Genomic DNA, 20,122 nt, shown 5'->3' with positions numbered 1-20,122 from the left:
CTCTCTAAAAGTGATAAAAATCTGTTTCAGTTACTTTTGATTGCAACCAGATTGCGTTTAACTGCTTTCCTTTTTCACTGTTGTGGCAGTTAACATGATTTCTGTTCCATTGCCAGAACTCACAAGGACAGTAGCTTAGAAGTCTTCAAAGAAAGCATCTCAGCTACAAGGAGATCCTCCTTGGGATTCCTGATAGTCCATCTTTTTGTTTTCATTCATCGCCATGCACAATATGAGTGAACCGATGACTGCTGCTTGTTTGAAGCTCTAACATACTAATTCTAGGCTTATTAAAAAAATTAAATAAAAAAGCTAGGGTTCATAATAGAATAAAGAAAATAAGTGCAAAAGAGCTACCTTCAGGCAGCTTTTCCGCTGCCTTAGTGGATGGGGAAAGTCATAGATATGTAATTTAAATGACTCTGCAGGCTGAATATCTAGCTATTCAATGTGACATTATAAAATGCTGAAATAAAGTCAGTCAGTAGAGCGTTCTGACTGATCCAAGAGCTCCAGTGGAATAGCTGATGTAGAATGTGGTTGTAATGCACCGTACACATAACATTAGATAACCCCATTCAGATTTACAGAGTTACCAGACCCAGCACTTTTCAGATGCTGGAAGGAAAGAAAAGCAACGTTACTGAATGTTGAATATTAATTTTGGAATATAAAACTGTATTAGGAGGAAAAAGGTGGCTGTGGAACTTAAAAAGCAGAAATTGGAGCCAAGTAAAACTTGGTTATATTTATGGTACAAAAATAAAGTCAAGTAAAGCGCTATGAATTTGCATTTTAAAAAAGGAATCTTAATTTTATCATACTGTGAATAGCACAGAAGCCTCCTACAGGAGTGGAAAGCTACCTGACTAATGAATTAAAAGGATATGATTAACTGGAAGTGTAACAAAAGCCATTGGGGAATGTCTATTTAAGAATGTTTCATGATTTTGAAAACCTGTGTTAATCTTGGAAGTTTAATTACATGAAGATAGGCCGGCCCGAAAACTTCCTGCAAGTTAATCCTGGTGTTTCAGCAGCCTGAAGCTAAGCTTCATTTGCAAAGCCTGGATTCCTTGAGAGCCAGCTCATGTGCCATGCTGGGTGAACTGACTTGGTGCTGTAGCTTAAAACAACATTGGGTTTATAAACGTGTATATATTTAAAGCAATTCAACGTTACAATTGGAGAATAGATAAAACCTCCCTTGCATATGTCCAAACCAACTAATACTTTGTGTTGAAAGTAAGATGGAAAGGAAGTTAATGGATCTCCACTGTGGCAGATGAATCCACCCCATGACAGTGAGGACTGATATGGCAGCAGAGAGCCAACAAGTCATTGTACTTGTAGGGGAAATGAATGTGTTTGAAGCACTGGAGAAATCATTGGTGTTTCCTCCTGAAGCCCAAAATTTCTGGATAGCTTGAGAAATGCAGCTCTGTCAACACAAGACTTTGAAGGGTAAATGTGGATTTGCATTTCACAGTTGTGTTATCTGAATTTCTGTTAGGTATGAGCTCAAGCAACTGACATAAGAAAATTATACCTTGTTTTATGCTGGGGAATCTGCTCCTTAATTTCTTCTGGTGTAGACCCTCAGGTGACTGAGGGACAAAACCTTACCAGAGCTTTCCCTGCAGTTTAAAGAGAAGCATCTTCCTCATATTCTGAATATATGCAGCGAACACGTGGTAGGTTTTGAGATGGTAAAGGCAACTTTTCTCTTTACAAAAGTCTTTTTCTTGAAAAAACAGGTAATATAGAAGTAATTCAGGAAAATAAGGAGGTATTGATTGAAATTAACCAGTTACAACAGTAGATTGATAAGATGGCAGAAGGATGATTTTCTGAGGAATGAGCCTTTCTGAAACTTCCTATCTTGTACTATGCAGAATCACAAAGCTTATCACTTCTAGGCTGTTACACATGAAACTAATGATGACTCAAGTGACAAGCACCCTCTGCCTTCTCTTTGGTATGATGCCTGTTGAGAGCTGAGGTCACTGGACAGTGCTCATCAGAAATAGGTCTGTCGAAGTTGGATCTGTTCAGCTTAGCATTTCTGGTTGCTTGTACGTGTATTTCTGATGACTTCTGTGTTAACCTTTCTGGATGGAGTAGAAGGTATATGAAGTTGTAGCTACCACCCCTGATGAAAGAAAACTCAATAGCCCTTGAAAAGATTTACCCTGTCTTAAATGAAGTGGCTCAACACAAAGTTGATTTGCACACCCTGTGCTACATGAAGTCTGCAATCTGAGAAATTTATTACAAATGGATTCTTGTAAGACAAATCGTGTGGAATAAATTGTTTTTCTAAGGAGCCAAATGCAGCTCTTTCAGTGAAGTATAGACAAAAATTATTGATCAGAGAGCGTTGTTTGGTTTTGTTCTAATTTCTGGAGTCTTACAATTCCCAAGCACTGTCTCATTCTATGACCATCTGTTTCTTCCTGAACTCTCTTCTTATTTTGTGAGGCTAAGAATGAAATGAATCAATTTCAACCCATTTTCAGAACAAGTATTCCAGGGAAAAAGCATTGGTTGGAATGGTGTGTGCTGTTATAATTTCTATCCCCAAAGCAAAGGCATGGAAGGTGACAAACGGCACTATTGAGGTTCTTGCTCTCTTCCCCCCCTCCCCACACTGGGAATGTTGTAAATGCCTCATTGAACTGTCTGAGGGTGTGTTATTTTCAGTCTGTATCTAGAAATACAGGATAACCAACGAGGCTTCTCCCATTAGTATATTTCTTTATCCCTCTTTAGAAGTATTGTTTTTTATCTAGTGAGTCTGTGAGAGTTTGACATTGGATGACTTTATAAAACATTCTACTAATTGGATTTGTTAAAATAAATAAATCAAACACTAATTGGAACGTGCCCTGCCATTATTTTTGCTTACTGAATTAGATATAATGGCGTGAAGTCCTTTTTATCATATTTGTGCACTTATTTAAACACCCCCCTGGCGCACACTTCTGCAAATTCAATTATATATTCAAAGGAGGCACTCAATTTATGCAAGGCTGGTTTACATTTAATCCGGGGGCAAGACTCAGTAACTGATGATAGGTCTGTTCAAGATTAATTAGCATCACTCAGATGAGCAGTGGCATTGTTACAAGCCTGCAGTGTAAAACAAGGGATATTTAATCTGTCCTGTGTGAGCTGTTATTTGCTTCAATATGACCCTTTTCAGGAAGGGAACGACTTCATCCTTTTTTGGCTTTCATTTTGTGTGAAAAGAGATGGTCAACACCACATGCATTATCTTAACAGTATCAGAGTCATCTCAGTTTCCTTTCTTTTTTTGCCCAACTTAGCAATTGTATTTCTTCACTTAATTTTTAGCTGATTAATGGAAAGATTCTGGTTTGCATCCCGAAATCCTTAGCCCTGTTAATTATTAACGAAGACACCAAACCCCATTTTGGTTGGTATGCAAGTGCTTTACTTTTCCTCTGAGCTGCTTTGTGACGCTGTGGGTAGAGCTGTGACGTGCAAACCTAGAATCTAAATTCACTTCATGATATCTTTTATAATGAATTATCTTCTCTCTGTTAATGAAAATCCCTGTTCTGCAGTCAAGCAGTTTTGTTTCAGCAGTGGCTGATTTTGTATTAAGATGGAACTTATCTATGTGGTTTTTCTTCTCTTGTTATGTTCCTGCAGAGCTGTAGCTTTTAGGTATCCATACAGGTGATGTCTTAGGAAATAGTAAATATTAAGCTTGTGCTGCTGCCAGTGAAAGGAACTCACCTGCAGGTTTCAGCCTACTATGCCATTTTGGAGTCGCTATCCCTACTTAAGTAGGCATTTAAAGTCCGTAATTACATTTTTTTGTTTAGACTGAAATTAATCAGTGGGGAGTAATTGAATTTCTAAGGACCTGGCAATGAGCTGCTCATGTAGCAGAGCGGATGGCTCCATCCCAGCAGGTTAGCACTTGTGCAAATGCCACGTGTGCCTTCACCTTGCTGCCTTGCCATCTTGCTTGGGAGCTTGTTCTCACGCACACACACTTGAACATAACAGCACACTCATCAGTTGGGTCAGCAGTATTCCCCAGAAGAGGCAAGATGCTGTGCTTCTCTTTAAACTCTCTCTTCTCCCCTTATGCACGGTTTGCTCTGCTCAGAGCCTGCTGCAGCCTGGACCAGGCTGTGGGCTCCATGGGCAGTGGGGTGCTGCTGGTTGCATGGATGGGGTGATCCTATTTGATCTGGTGGCCATATGCATGGATTAAAGCAGAGTTTGGTGCTCTAAATATCTGCAGTGGGTGTCTATGAGTGGGGGCTGGCAGCAGGGCACCTCTGGGAGGAGAAGGCAGGGCTGTGCTAGGCTGGGCATGACCACTTCCACAGGGCACAGATTGTTTGAGAAAGAGCTTTCTTGCTCACGGGTGATCATGGCTGCGTCCCAACTAGGTCCACTTTTAGTTCTTGTCCCTTTTGCCACTCTCTAGCACAAAGCCGACAGGTGCTTTCCTCTTCTTGATCACCAGGATTGAGCCGTTGTGTGCTCCCTGTGCAGCCACTCTGCTTATCCGAGCATTGAGAATCGACTCCAATGCTTTTTTTCCCCCCTGTCCTCATTTCCTGCAAATTCACCTCTCCAAATTCCAATTCTGCTTCCAGTAAATTAATCCATCTGGTTTATTGCCTTGTCACTTTGCATTTGGTGGTTCCTCCACTAACTTTTCTTTCTTCAGAAATGTAGATGTGTTTGCAGCTGCTTTTAAGGCTCTCCATGGTTTATCCTTTCTTATCCAATCTCACTACACGGGTTAGCCTTGAATTTCATTCAAGGCACTTTCAAGCTTCTTAAGGTGTTGTCTCTTATCAGTGGAAACTCCCAATTAATTTCCAGAAGCTCTCACTATCCTTGTTCAGCTTGCCCTCCAACTTCACCCGCCTCTGTGTACATAAAACAATCTATTTGGCTAATTGTATCTGTATATCAGCAATTAGGTTCCCTGTTAAATAAGGACTTCTACCCTGTATTTTGTTGTCGTCTCATTTTGCTTCTGAGACTATCAGCACCTGCGTAATTTTCTCTGTACGCGAGTCCTCGTACAATTGCATGTCTTGATCAGAGTATTTATTTGCAACTCCTTCAAAGGAAGAGCTGAGAGACAGCACCACTTACTGTACTGTAGCGTGCTTTAGAGAGGTGTTGTGTAAATGGAGTTTGTCTGAAGTCCTCCTATTAGAGTGAATCTATTAAAACTAGAATGCCCTGCGTGGAGACGGAGAGCAGAGTATTTGATATTGTCTCTTGTGCCTGCTCGCTATGGGAGAAGGTGATTTTTGGCTGCATTGCATGCTTCTCACAGACAATCCAGAGCACCTGTTTTTTCTGTCAGACATTTTAATAAGCACATTTAATATTTTAAACTTGAACTTTTTCACCTAAATTAAATTAAAACTTGAGGGAAACAGCTGAAGTGCGGTCCTGCTCATTTTGACAGCTCTGAAAGCCTCACAAGAACTGTAAATTTAAAGCAAAAACTACTTTTAAATGCTGTAGGAAATACATTTGCAAGGTCTCTGCTGGAGCAGGCAAGGCTGCAAGGGTCATAAAATCTGCTAAACTCAGAACTATTTATATTAAAATTACACAACATAACAATTTTTTTCTGTTACGACAAGCTTAATCTTTAAACTTGAACAACACCGACTACGGTCAGGTACTCTATCCAACAAATCCTTCAAGCGTGTGCTTAAATAGGAATAATTTGTGTGAATTTTGACATGAATTTTTAGAAAATCATTTGTGGTTGGAGTGCACTTTAAGTCCTTTAGCAGAATAAGGATTGTATGAGGAATTTTGATGTAACTGAGATGGGTTTGGTCTTCCTTGGGACACGTAGAGAAAAAAAACACATGTTAAAACTAAAGAATGCTTAAATGACCCACTGCTGGGTAACGGTTATTGAATTGAAACCAGAGATCACTTGTGTACTTGCTATTCGTTGTGCATGTGTAGGGAATGCAGCCTGTGGGAAGGTAAAGAGCCGGGAACGTCTCTGTGCATATAACTCTGATTAGTGTCAGGAGCAATTGGCAGTTTGGCTGGCACAGCAAGATCGTGTAGCCCTGAGCAGTGCTCAGTCCCTGCAGCTCCAGAAGTGTTAGATATGTCCAGCTGACTTTGGAGTAACTGCCCAGAGATTTCTCCTTGCTTCTGTAAGAGAAAACAAAAGCAGAGCAGTGACACTGTTGTCATAATTAAGGTCAAAACCCAAACACCCAAATTACCTCATGTAATAGAGCCAGTACTACAATATGTTTGGCAAACCAAGATGGGGAGATGTGAGGAATGTACCTGAGGCAATGGAAGGGGAGGTTCAGCAGTGTAGTAATGATCCACTAGTACTAAATGGGGATAAACTAATTGAATTAGTTTGCCTGACACACGAGCATGTGTTGAAATATATATTTTTCCCCCACCGTCAATGCATTTATCTTGATTTGTAAGTGTTCAGGCAGCTGCCAGGTGGCAGTGAACCACATTCAAGTATTTCAGGAACCGGAGTAGGAAAGATCACTTAGTCAACAGTCTGGAAGGTGTGAATGCCAGTTTCTATCCACTTCTTGTTATTCTCCCATTGTAGAGAAATTAAAGGCTTACACTGTGAGGTCCAGTTCTGAAAGGCCTGGAGAAGTAGTCATGTGTCACATAGGACTTTGTGTTATTAAGCATAAGAGGTGGTTGCAAGGAAGGATGCAAGTTCTCAAAGTGCAACCCAACCCAGTGTAATTTGAATCTCAAGTGAAATCAAGCGTGTATTGCTGTAGTATAGGGATACTTTGCTTGTCTTTGCCATTTGGGTTCTTTCTTTCTCTTATTTCTTTAAAAAATCTGACCTGGAGGTTTCTGTAAATACCAGCACTGGGACCCAAATGCGTGTGCTTGTTATGTGCAATTGTCCGTGAAAATGTTAAGAAAATAGGTGGAAATAAAGGGAGCTGATGGAGGAGAAGAGCAGCAATGTGAGAAGAAAGACTTCTAAGGGATACAAAAAGGTTGAACGTTCAAAACTGTTTTCTGGATACCTTCTCTGCTCTCTGAAATATATTATACATGACTTGTTTGTTCCCCAAATTTCTCCCTCTGTAAACCTAGGTGTGAGAAATTAAATGATTTTAGTGTCATGATTATGTATAATATTAATGCAGGAATGTATGTGTTTTTCTTGCTTTTAGGTGGTTGTTCCTTTGATGAGCACTACAGTAATTGTGGTTATAGCGTGGCCTTGGGAACCAATGGATTTACCTGGGAGCAGATCAATACCTGGGAAAAGCCAACGATGGATCCTGCAGTCCCAACTGGTGAGTGAGAAGCCTCAGCAGCAGCAGAGGTGTTACTCTGTGAGGATCAGCTGTTAGCCCTGAACAGATTACTGACATATATTGTGAGCACATCATAACACCACTGTCTTTTCAGTATTCTCTGAAGAGTTCACAATAATGATAACTTCCAGTGGTTTTATTTCTTAATGGAAACTAACATTATATGTTGGTGTATATGGCATAAATCCCACAGAATGCTTTGTTGACCCTGAAGAAAAGCATATTTTAGGAGAAGGCGCTATATTTTTCTGAAAACCATAGTTTGTGCTTTTTTGGCAGTTGAAATAGCTGAAGTCCCTGCTCTAAAGCAATTGACACAATGGCAAACAGAACTGGCCAGCCAACTTGACTGCAGTCTTAAAGTATTTGTTCCAGTTAATTGATTGCACTCTGACAAGCATGAACTACTTGGCAGAATTAACATCTTGTGTTGTTGTTGTGGTATTTATATGACTGTAAATTATTGGGCTAAGAAGCCTGAAATTGCCAGGTGCCTGTTAAGGGAAGCACAGAGAGCTGATGTAACAATAGTTCCCTGCTGTAGCCGTGGAGAGGCAGGCTGGTGTTCATCCCTATGTGTTAAAGCTATTAAAAGAAACAAAACAATAAGAAAACTTGTTTGTTTGTTTGTTTTAATTACAGCCTAGATTGGAAACTGTTAGTAACTGAATCTTTCATAGCATGTGACTTGTAGGACTATTTGTTTAGACTCTGGTATCCCAAAAGTTAATTCTGAAAGTTACGTCTCTGGTCTTGTCTGTAAGAATGCATTTCATTATTCTGAATGTGTTCTCAATGAGGGCAGTTTTATTTCTACATCTCCTCACCTTCAGCTCTTGTGTGTGTCACAGTCCCTGTTCATGGTAGACCTAACTAGGGAGAGATGGCAGTTATTTGAATTTACAGATCTCAGAATGATCTGAAGGAATAGGAACAGACATAGCTGTGATGCCATCTGGAAGGCAAGGAATTAATGGGAGGGCTTGTACTGGAAAAGTTCAGTACTTTGCTAACTCCAGATGTGAAGGAAAAATCTATCTTCCTGGCTTCCATCTGAAAGTGTTTTATCATCTGAAGATGCTGGGTCTGTGGAGAAATTGATAGGCAATCAACAGGCTGGGATGGCAAACAAACCCCAGAATAGTGCAGTGTGTTTCTTAACAAGGCCTTCAGAATTGATTTTCCCAATTAAGAAGTAGATAGAGATGTGTGTGGTTCTTTCTCTTAGTGCTGTGTTCCATATTATCAGGTAGCACTAATAGTTAGATCCATAAAAGTGTTAGAGCAACTGCAAATTAATGACAACGACAACAAAAAGCAACATAAAGAAATGCAGATATCTCAATTGTATGGAAATACAGAAGAGGGAAAGCTTCTAACAACTTATAGTGTGCTGATATTGAAACGCCATTTAAGTGAGCTTAAAGGGTATGAGGGGCAATGACAAAGTGCTTCGCTTTACTAATTGTTTTCTCAGTACTAGTCATGCAGAGCAGAAAGTCAAATCAGTAGGTAGGAAAATAAGGTTGACCACAGCAAATGTGTACAGAACACATTTCTCCACTAACAAAAATATGTTTTCAAAAGCTGTCCAAATGATGCTAACGTCGAGGTAAATTATGGTGGTCAATTAAACTGCCTTAAGCTTGCAGAGTTGCTAGCGCTATTACTGGGAGTCTGTATTGCTGGATGGAATCTTAATGCATATGTTGTTTGTATTGGTTACTTGTTTGAAAGTCTGTTTTGTGAGAATAAAGGATTACTTAAAAATCATCTAGTGGCAAAGCCAGCCAAATAAACTGATGAACAGCATGTTCCACTCCTACAATCAGAGACATCTTTAAAGCCAGAGTACCAGAACATTTGGTGATTGACTTTCTATTTTGTTTAATTTATCCACAGCAGCTGAAAGCAGCAGGGTGGAAATCCATCGAGTTTGCAAGGGTGTCAAAGGTGGTAACAGTGGTTGGAATAAGCAACTGTGGCCAACTGGAGGCAGGAAATCTCTTTTAGCATGGGCAGGAGCAACAGGAGTGCAAGAATGCATAGAGTTGTGAGCAGTAATGTGTGTTTTCTTGATCAGGATGCTGTTTTAGGCACTATGCAGTTCTTGTGTGACTGGAAACAGCATAAAATACTGTATTGTGAAAGTGGTAAAGCATGAGTGAGCAGACATTAAATTGGTTCCACGATACTAAACAAGTCTGCAGCACAACCTGCTGGGAGACGTTGGCAGAAAAGCGTGGCCTCACCCCATCCTGGTCAGCCCACATTAATGTTGCTCTCAGAGCTATTTCCTTGTTTAAAATGTCAGCTTTCATAAGCACCAGCTTATGAAAGCTGGTCCCTTTGAATTGAACTAAGTCACAGAATTCCATTCTCCTGAATACTAATGATAACATCTAGTGCTTTTTACAGTCCTTTTCATCATTAGATCTCAGAGTGCTCTTCAGAGGAGGTCAGTATCATGAATGAGAGCCTGAGTCTGTTATACCATGTAATTCTCTGCTCAGACACTGCTGCAAAGGTCTCTGCTCAGGGATGACTTCCTATTTTTATTTATATTATTTTGAAATCCAAGTGTGCTCCTCAAAGGAGGGGGACAAAAAAAAGCACAATTAAACTGCTCTATTAGCCATGTAAAAGTTTGTAGGCAATTTGTTTTACACCACTGCTAGCAAATAAACTGTTTGTCGTGAATTCTGTGGTTAATTCCTTAGGGCTGGAAACTGTGTTAATTGGAGGATTAAGAACCAGATGTTTGTTGTTTCAAATAAACGTTTCAGACAACCTGAAATAAATGAATTTGTAGGTATCTAGTCCCCAGACTTTGGTGCAACTCTTTCCACCTCCTTGCACGATAGCAGGAGCGATTATAACAGAATATTCCATAACAGATGGGTGTTTACTTAAGCTTGAATTTCCTCAGTGATGAGTATTCTACAGCCTCTGGGCTACTTGTTCCACTCTTTGAGTTATAAAGGTTCTCAGTACTCATCTTCCATTTTCCCTTTTATGGCTTAATCTCATTATTTTTTTCTCTATCTATGACTAGGAAGAATAATCAGTTGTTGCTCTCTTTTATTATCTCTGACGTAGCTGTGTGAGGTTAAGTCTTTGTTTCCCAGGACTAAGTATGACCCAGTGCTTTTAACCTCTTTTAATTCAGAATGTTTTGCTTCCTTCTCTCTATTTAATGCCTTCAGTCATTACCTTCTTATCTTTTTTGGGTATTTGCCTAAAGCTCTCTTATCAAGCTGGGGTTTGATACACTGTATAAGAGTCTTGGCAGGATGTGTGGCTGTAATTCTGTTCCAGAAGTTTAGACTACAGTACGTAGTTATATCCTGCTCCTTGTATTTGCTTGATGCAGTTTTTATTCTTTCTTTCCCCGCAAATAACTAGTCTTTATGTGCTTATGTATTAGATGATTTGAGATGAACATGGGGGTCTAGTCTGTGTTGAATGACAGAAGATGCTTCCTTGCTGATAAAAAGGCCTGAGCTGTTGTGTATATCAGAGGCAAAAGCTTGGTTCATGGAACAAGTTCTTGTGTTAAAACTAAGAAAAACACTGGCTTTACTTTGCATGTTATGACACTGCAGCATTCCAGGAACCCTGCACCTGCCTACCCTTGCTGCATTTGTGAGAATATATTAATAATGGAAGTATTTAACATTTAGCATTTGCATGTTCAAAGTATTTTACTGGCATTTACTAATTAACTCCAATGGAGACCTTGCTGGGCTGACTAGACTGGAGCAATTACTTTAATTGTGTTAAATACAGTCGTCCTCTGAATGCAAAGCTATGGTACAATGTGCCTTTGTGCATCAGTGTTAGGCTGGCTGTTAATCTGCTGGTTTGGCTGTGTGAAGTTTGGTGGAAAGCAATCAGCACACAGCAGTTTGAAGGTCTGGCCTCATCTTCCCAACTGCTGATTTCCTTTCATTTATACAAACTGGCACTTAGTGTAAGTGCTAGTTTACTTTGTATGTATGTGTGTGTGTATATTCATAGTTATCCTGTAAAGATGAGCAATATCGCTGCTGTTTTGGGCTGAATCAAGTAGACATTGTGTTTATCTAAGAAACAAATTTAGATGAGCTTAGAGCTGAATTAAAAGGTTAGAAGAAATCAGAGCATTCAGAATTAGCACTGTGGCATTAGTGTGTCACTTACCGAGTGCAGGCAGCTTACCTTTCCTCACACCACAAAAATCAACAAGACCCATTATCAGCCAGCAGTATTTTCATGCTAGAAATGGATGCATTGTTATCTAAGGGTTGAACTCACTTGAAATGTGTAACCGACAGTTTGGAAGCTGCAAATGTTTGTGGAAAATGCCACGAGTACATAATTTTGTGGGTTTTCTTGTGTGTATTTATGTTGTGCTTCTCAAATAGCTGCTAAGTAGCATTGCACCACAAATATGGAAGTGTGCATGTACTGCATTTGCACTCTTGCTGTTTACAGCTGAGCTAAAGCATTTGAACTGTTTCACAGTGCTTCAGAAGACAGAGTATGGTAGTACCAAGAGACTGCAAGCTGCCCTATTGGTTTAAACCCTAATGGCAAGTGCAACATTGAAATAAGAGGTTCACTCTTCAGAGATGGCAGTCAGCATTTGTCCTATAGTCTTCACATGAATATGGAGAAGGGTTCTGTGCTGACACCTTATAATTGTAGATGTTTTGAGATAATGGTAAGGTTAAGACACAAACATGTCCTGTGAACTTCCGTATGTGAGTTGGTATTGCATGACACAATGAAATGAACCTAACTTGAGAGGTGCTTGGTGTTTGAATTGCATTGCTTCTCTTGAACTTGTAGTGGATTTTTTCTTTTCTCTTGCAGCAGAGATAAGGGATGGGGACTCTTCTCTCATCTAATTGGGCGTGTACTTTTGTTCCAGTAGCTGGAGGGCTCACTAAGCTTCTCACTGAAAGAACAGAAGGGTTATCATCATTAGCATTGCTTCATGAAATAACCATTTAGCAAGTGAACATCATAGGCATGATGTATATCTGAATACCAGATGGCTAAATTCTACTTGGACTCCACTGAACTGAGTGAAGTTTTATGTTTCTCTAATAGGCCAAATGCTTTCCTGTGTCACCTTCTTCTTTGCAGCGAGTGGCACTGTGAAGTTAGTGTGAATGAATAATTGTGGAACAGCTTTCTTTGGGGAAGATGATAAACTTTCCATCTATGCCTACACAGAAGACTGACAGGATTGTTCAGTTTCATTCAGAGAGGAGTGATGTGCAGTCAGTGTTAGCCTACCCAAAGAACAGAGGACCTCTGTACACACATCAGGCATTTCTAGTTTTATTTCTTCAAGGCTAGAGTAAACACCAACGTGAGTTAGACTCAGCTTTTTTAAGTTTGAAAGGCAGTGCAGTAGAATTAACATTTTCCTGTGTCAGAGTGGATTAATACTTGCTTACAAGAAAATAAACAAACTTGTTAAAGGAATAAATTAAAACCCAATTGTGTCTATGATGAATCATGATCCAATTTTGTCTGAGAGGGGAGAAGGAAAATTGGCTCAGCTGTCTATGTATTGTTTCTCCAAAAAGTATTTTTTGTGGGGGAAAATTACTAAGAATGAGTGAAATATGTTTGTTCCCACTCTCTGACTTCCATAGGAGTAAATAGATTAGCCTGGGGACTGGGGACTGAACTCAAAGTAATTTCTCAGCTTTTAAGGTCTGAGCAAAAAGGGATCTGTGGAGACTTTTCACAGTGCATTTTAATTCTGCTCTTTACCATCTCACTTAGTGTCTGTATTTTGGGGTTGGCTTTTATAGTAACAATTGTAAATAATTCTTCTGAATTTTCATCACTAACTTAAACTGACTTGAGTCTGGGGGGATGATTTACATCTTTCCCCTGATTTTATTTTAGGTAAGTGTACCTAAGAATGCTTAGAATTGGGAAAATGAATGATTTTCATCCATACAGCTGTTTATCCATACAGCTTTGGGATGGACAGAACATTGTAAACAACTAGAGGGAACTTACTTTGAACTGCACCTTTTAAATTGCTCACACTTATGCTATCTATCGGGTCTCCCCAGAAGCTATTACTGCGGCTGATTCTTTAATAGCCGCTTGCAGCCCAGTGTTAGTATTTAGCTTTCCCTCAGAGGAATATATTGTCATCCATATTTTTTTTATTTTCTCTGGTCTAGGTTATCTGTAAGTAAATCATACCTGCATTACTATATAATTTGCTTTTCAGCCAAGGGAAACTAGCAGTGAAGACCATGAGCAATTACTTCTGTTGCACACAATTGCTTTCAGGAAGGCAAATCTAAGCAATTAGTCTTGAGGGTGATTCGTACCAAATATTAGATTTCTATCTGGTGTTCCTGTATTCTAACACCAAGTAGATTTCTTCTGTGGTTAGACCTACTGATTTTGGGTGGACCATAAATAGTAATGAATTAAAGTACGTGTGAAATTACAGACTTGTAAATTAACAATCTTGCGCTGAAAAATAATAAGCATAAGTCAGCCAACTACTCTGTGATGTTATATGCAGGAGAAGTTGATTTAATTAAGAACTCTTAGCTCTCCAGAGGCTCGCTTCTGAAGGAAGCTACATCCCGGTTATTAATGTTTTGTCAGTCCATTGTGAAATAGAATCTTTCCTTATGCGTCGTTGTGAGAGGTCAGAAGAAGCTTCCATGTAGTTGGCACTTTGGTACTGTCATCTTGCTTAGCAAGGGAGCGTAGTTTGCTCTGAACATGCACATATCAAGATAAATCAAAGAGGGTGGAAAGAATGACTTCTAGGAAGGCCTTTTAATGACCGTGAAGGAAACATGTAGGGAATGCATGTAGTTACTGCAACTTGATGTGTTAAATGGTACGTTTGAACTGTTGTGAGTCTATTTCTGATCCTTTTCAGTGGAAAAAGTCAGAAGTGGGACTGTTTGTGAGTGCCAGGACCTTTCCATTATCACCATTAGAGAGACCATGACACTTAAAAAGCAATGCCATAACATCGTTCAGCATCATGCTAGGAGGAAGGACAAGAAATCCATTGTTATACATGTTTATCTTCCATAGTTCCAGGCATATTCATTTTTCTCAGAACCTGTTGGCTCTGTCAGGAACTGATGTTTTTCAGCATCTTAGATTAGGAACAATGCAGACTATGAGGGCGTGCTGTCCACGTGCCATGGGGTAGTTGTTTGAGAGCCAAGTTAAGGCGCTGTATAACCAAAGTAATGGAAAAACGTTTCTAATTTAAAACTTGAAAATGTTAGAGAGTTGGAAAGAAATGTTTCTTTTCATGTTAGGTTTCTTCCAAGTGGATAAATACGATCTAGTTTAAATGCCACAGAAGTTAATATAGTTGTGTTAAAATAAGGCTAGCGTAGAAAACGAGTTTACTTATCCTGTGACTAAGATCTTTTGTTTTAAGTAGTTAATTCTATAGCTTCCTATAACAAAGGGAAGATTGATAGTTTTATACTCCACTTGTTAGAAGGTTTGGAGCAAGAAAAGAAGTGCGCTATAGGAAGACGAGCAAGATGTGTGAGTAGGAAGAGGCTCGGAGAAGGTCTTTCTGGTGAAGCTAGTATAGTAAAACTGATAAATGTGAAAATAGTGGCTACTAAGGAACAGAGGAAAAACAATGACTAAGGTCATCTAGAGAAGGTAGACCCAAAAAGGAATAAGTCTGAGAGAAGAATGACCTGAGCAGTCTGTATGGACAGATGGCCAAAGTCAAGATAGATTAGATATGAATAAGATATCTTTGGATAAGATTGTGAATGAGGAGCGAACGTTGAAAGATAAGGATTTACGAAAGGAAATGCTGAGGAAACAGTAGGCAAAATTACATCTCAGAAGTGATCAGAAAGCAACAGAGGAAAACCTTGGAGGCATTCAGAGCAGAGACTGAATGGAATACAGGAAAGGCAAAAGGTTTAGTCAAGGTCCAGTCCATCATCTGCTTTTATAGCAGAGTCTTGGGCAGTTCTCTATGGGTGTTCAGCTCCTCGCAGCTGCTTAACACCAAGTCAGTGGAATTTTCCTGAAGTCCTTTGAATTTAGTGGATACTGGATACAGTCACTGAAGGGTACTGTATGTTGTAATGATTGTCTGACTAATGCAGTACTTTTCCTGTTTTATTTCTTCCCAGTAAGCTCATCTTTCTACTTTTATTATTACTATTACTTCTCTCACAAAACCAGACTCAGCATCAGAGCACAAAGCTGTATTGCGGTATCTAAGATTCCAGTGTCATTAATTATTTAACTTTACCATAGGCCTAATTTGTTGTGTAGTGAAATAAGTGAAAGCCTTTCCACCAACCTCAAAATAAATGAGATGAGATTTCATAATAGGCAGAGTACATAGTCTAGGCTTTTAAATACTTCAGTCCTTAAAAGGATGCAGGTTGTTTGGATTGAATGGTAATAACCTCAGTTAAGTGATCCTGCTGAGAACTGTGACTACTAAGAGCCCTAAGTCATTTTTTGTTCTTAGGAAATACCAGCATTTCCCATTTCCAATAGTAAATCTTTAGTGCATGTAATTCAGCACATAAAAGGAAAAAAAAAAGAAAGGTCTGTTTTCCTGAAAGTCATTTGTGTGTGTACAAAAAGAAGCTGATAGCAACAGCTTTCGCATATTCTCATGAGAAAAAATAATGTATGCATCCCTTGCATTAGGCAATCCAATGCCTTCTATAGCATTCACCTCTTTCAGAAGGAGTGGGAACTGTTGCAGTTGTATTCCTTTGAGATGAAAGTTGTAATACTACAAATTATCGCTTGTTTTCAGTATGGACTAGAAAAATAAATGCAATTTATGCTTTTAAATGTGGAAAATTAAGCAAAATAAAGCAATTTTATATGTTTGAGGATCTTTTCAAATGAAAAGCTGCACTCAGTGAATTCTCATCAGTTCCTTTTCTCACTGTCGTGTTTCACGATGTGAACTCTGAATTGAATGAACAGCTGCAGTAAAATGGTACCAGTCAAGTCACAGGGAATTCACAGGGAGTTGAGACATTTCAGGCTGTGACACAGCCCTTTGGAGCTCTCATTTACCTTGAGAAATGGTTGACTTTTAGCATAATGTCTTCAGTACAGCTCACAAATAGAGAGGTGTCAAGCCCTTATTTGCAGTACTTATACTTAGTACTAAGAGTCAGCCTTGTACAAACAGAACAAAGACTCTTACTATCACTATTAGGGGTTTATATTTCTAATTGTGGAAACAGATTTTTTTTTCTCCTGGTCTTCCCCTTCAGTCTTACTTACAGTGCAAACATGAGAGTTAATATGAAGGAAATGGCAGAGTTGATCTTAAGGGTGTTTTAGGGAAAGCAGAATAGGAAATGAAAGACATGGCTCAGGTGTCTAAAAGCCTTCTTAGTTCACCTGAAATAAGGCTATTCTTCACATTAAAGATCTGACTGTATCCCTTTGATCCTTGAAAATGCCACCTACTGCAGCGTATGGATGTTGGCTGAGCCAGGATGCAGTTTCAGCTGATGTCTTGGTCCAGTCTCCTGGCTGTGCCTCTGTGCACACAACAGAAGCAGTGGGCAGAAACATGCTGAAAGCACAAACAGAGGGGCAGTGAGTGGCCGGCACTCCTCAATATCCTGAAATAACAGACCTGATTAATTTGAAGATTTTTCAGAACAGATCTTCTTTTAATCTGTACAATTACAGTGGTGAAGGTTGAGCTGTGGGGAATCTGGGCAGTACAGCTGAGGTTGCCTTCTTGCTCACCCTGAGCCAAACTGATCAAGCTACCATAACTTAAATTAAGTTCTTGTTATACTTGATGCAGCGTAGGCTGATTGAGTGAAGATGCACCACAGCCTTCATTACGTGCTCTCATGGCCAGTCTGATTACTCCATCTGACCATAGCAGACAAATATCTTTCACCCTTTCCATTTTATAGGTTTAAGCTGTTTAGTAATAGAGGGAATATTAAAAAGAGGAATCATAACCAGATCGTATTTTAGCTTAGTTCTCATTAGCTGTTCATCTAGAACAGATTGCATAGGACAATCTTCTGGAGTGTGTCTAATTGCTGCAACATGGTAATTTAATGGGAACACATTTTTATAAGCTTGTTTAACCGCATCTGTGCCAACTGACCTCACAGCTTGGTGTGCAGTGATGCAATGCGAGCAACTAGCCTTTAAATGTAGGGTCTTATTTGTATGGCCCCTTTTGAACTTCATTCACTGTTGTGCCTTTTCTAATGTGGCATCTAGCATCACTGCAGTATCTGAATTCAAAGTGTTCATCCTCCATCCCACTCATCATCCACAAACGTTTGTTCTTCAAGATAACTTTTAGGTCCTTAGAGTCTTATCCCTTACATTTTTCCTTCTATTCTTTATACTGTGAGCGTTTCTTTTCCTAAAATGTTCTTTGTCATAATTTGTCTAGGAACCAAGTTTTCTTGTTGTCTGGAGTGTTTTTACATGGCAGCAAACAAAGCAGCTCTCAGAACTCTGTGGTCCTTCAGCCCATCCCAGGAAATACACCATTTCTGTGCATCTATCTCAAAACCTTGTGACTGTTTCTGTTTTTCCCTCGATTCCTTCTTCATTGACCTCAGGCTTCCCTGTTACTCACAGCCTCAAGTCCAGTGGGCCACACTTGATTCTTGTAGGCTGCCTAGAAAAAAAGGTATGTGCATTCTGTTGCAGCTTGGCTGAATTGGTACAGAAATCATCCCTCAACCTTTTACCCTTTAAGTGAGAAACAGGGTTTTAAAAGCTAATTTGCTTGTTTTCATGGCACGATCTTACTTCTACAAGGGAGAATAGATGATCTAATCTAATTTAATTTTGCTCTTTGAGAAGGAGGGAGATCACTTGGCCAGCTGCTGCTCTGAGCAAACATGGAGCATGTAGGCTACAAGATAAGCTTTGAACTCTATCAAGTCTCTCGGCAGTATATGCTAATGTGCGCTGTTGGGAGATTTCTGAAACTTTCTCTTCTGATTGTATTAATTAGCGTGCCACTCCAAACCAACAAAGCAGTTGGAATGAGCTGTAACTCTGTAAAACAAGTGAGTGCTGTTACACATAGGGCTTCCTCTGTCCCTGATGCTTTAGTGTGTTGGCAGTGTGGACTATGAAGATATATATTTGGCCTGATTTATGGAGTATATCTATTTCATCTCTTTCTAGAACTTTAAGCATATTTTAGCACTTTAATCTTTTCCATTCAAGCTGTTCATTTGTTAGAAAAGTGTACATGCCAATCTTGCATCTAAAGAGAAACCATTTTCTTCGCAAATATTTAAACATTTAACATGAGGTAGGAAAGCATCTCTGAGTATCAATAGCAATACTAAATTTCTTTCTGCACTGTGACAAACCCCCTGAAAAACCAAGGCCTCTACAATTCAGGGCCTCAGAGTTCTTCAACTAATCTTCCCCAAGGTGGATTTGTTCTTTTTTGTAATCTGATGTTTGTCAGGGTGGAATAAGTTTATCAGTACTGGCTGTTGAATCTTTGTATGTAATAAGACACAGAGATGTTCCTGTATTCTTTTATCTTCCTCCATGCAGTAACGGTCCATGCAGTTGACAAAGACATGACTTTATTCCAAAAGACAGAGCAAACCAAGGCTTGGAATATAGGAGATAATTCCTATAACTTAAATGTATAGAAGTCCATGCTTGTGCCAGCAGAGGAGTTAGGGTTATAGCACTTGGGAGCTCATACTGCTTGCTGTGTATAGCAGCTTAAATAAGACATAAGATGAGAAGCAATAGTTTGTGAGATAATGTCAGGGAGTATCATAGTGTACAGTACATTAAAGCTGTATCCCCATTTGGGGAGTTTATTACTCTATGAAATTGTGAACTTTACCTGTTTCACTGTAGCCTTGTTTGTTTTTTTCCCCTTACATCATCTTTAAGATGTTATTTCACGTGTGCGGTCTAAATCAAGTCGTTACCTTTCTCATCTCATGTGAGGTCTTGACAAGTGTAGGTTCTGCCTATGGCTTCACCTCTAGCCTGTCCTATTGCTGAACTTGAAATAGCAAAGTCTGCAGGTTTTAACTTCTGTTTCATACCCATAAAGAAATAGATGAAAACATTTAGCTAAAATCATTATATCATTGCTGTGTGAACTGGTTACAAACTGTTGTTTGGATCTAAGTACAGTTCTGGGAGAGCCTTCCCTGTACTATTGCTAAAGAATTCTTTAGGCTTTCGTATTCTATTCAGCTCCCTCTTGAGCTTTGTTTCCCCTTGTCTGATAAGTACTGATAAAAACTCACCAACAGCCTCCCTTTGAAACAGAGGTCATACCTCCCATAGTAAAAATAAAGCATTGCATCAGTTCCTTCACAAGGACTCTATTCAAGCTACTTCTTTATGGGGGAGAAAGAAGCTACTAACATTGTTATCAGAAATCAACTCTTTCCTCATGTTGAAATTAACCTAATGATTCTCCCATATTACTTCAGTTAAAAGAATATGATCAATGTTGGGCTTCCTTGGTCACACTTAAAGCTTTATTTTTTTCCTCAGAATCTCAGATATCAGATTTAATCCTCCTACCTGCACTTCTTGAATACTTTTTCGTTATTCCCAAAGTAAAAGCAATAAATAATTTCCTTTATGTTAAATATATTTAAAGCTGCCTTAAGCTCAGATAGGAAATCTAAGAAACATCTCTTGGTGCCATATACGTACAGTATGACAGCCCATCCAGAATTCATCTGGCTATGACAAATTATTTCCACAGG

At 39.3% G+C, this 20,122-nt stretch overlaps 1 protein-coding gene across 8 annotated transcripts in view; it reads left to right on the top strand.

Moving 5' to 3' along the window:
* Positions 1 to 20,122, top strand: part of LOC146754996 (receptor-type tyrosine-protein phosphatase T-like) — a 396,275-nt gene that overhangs the window by 102,998 nt on the left and 273,155 nt on the right. For all 8 annotated transcript variants that reach the window (XM_085526589.1, XM_085526588.1, XM_085526587.1 and 5 more), the window contains one exon: positions 7,215 to 7,340. In XM_085526589.1, coding sequence (XP_085382715.1) covers positions 7,215 to 7,340 — 126 coding nt within the window. The remainder of the gene's footprint in view (positions 1 to 7,214; positions 7,341 to 20,122) is intronic.

The sequence above is a fragment of the Coturnix japonica genome, chromosome 37 (assembly GCF_054131305.1).
Source record: "Coturnix japonica strain WE chromosome 37, WE-NBRP24, whole genome shotgun sequence".
NCBI lineage: Eukaryota > Metazoa > Chordata > Aves > Galliformes > Phasianidae > Coturnix > Coturnix japonica.
The sequence above is the reverse complement of the archived record's forward strand: the minus strand, read 5'-3'. Positions and strand labels throughout refer to the sequence as shown.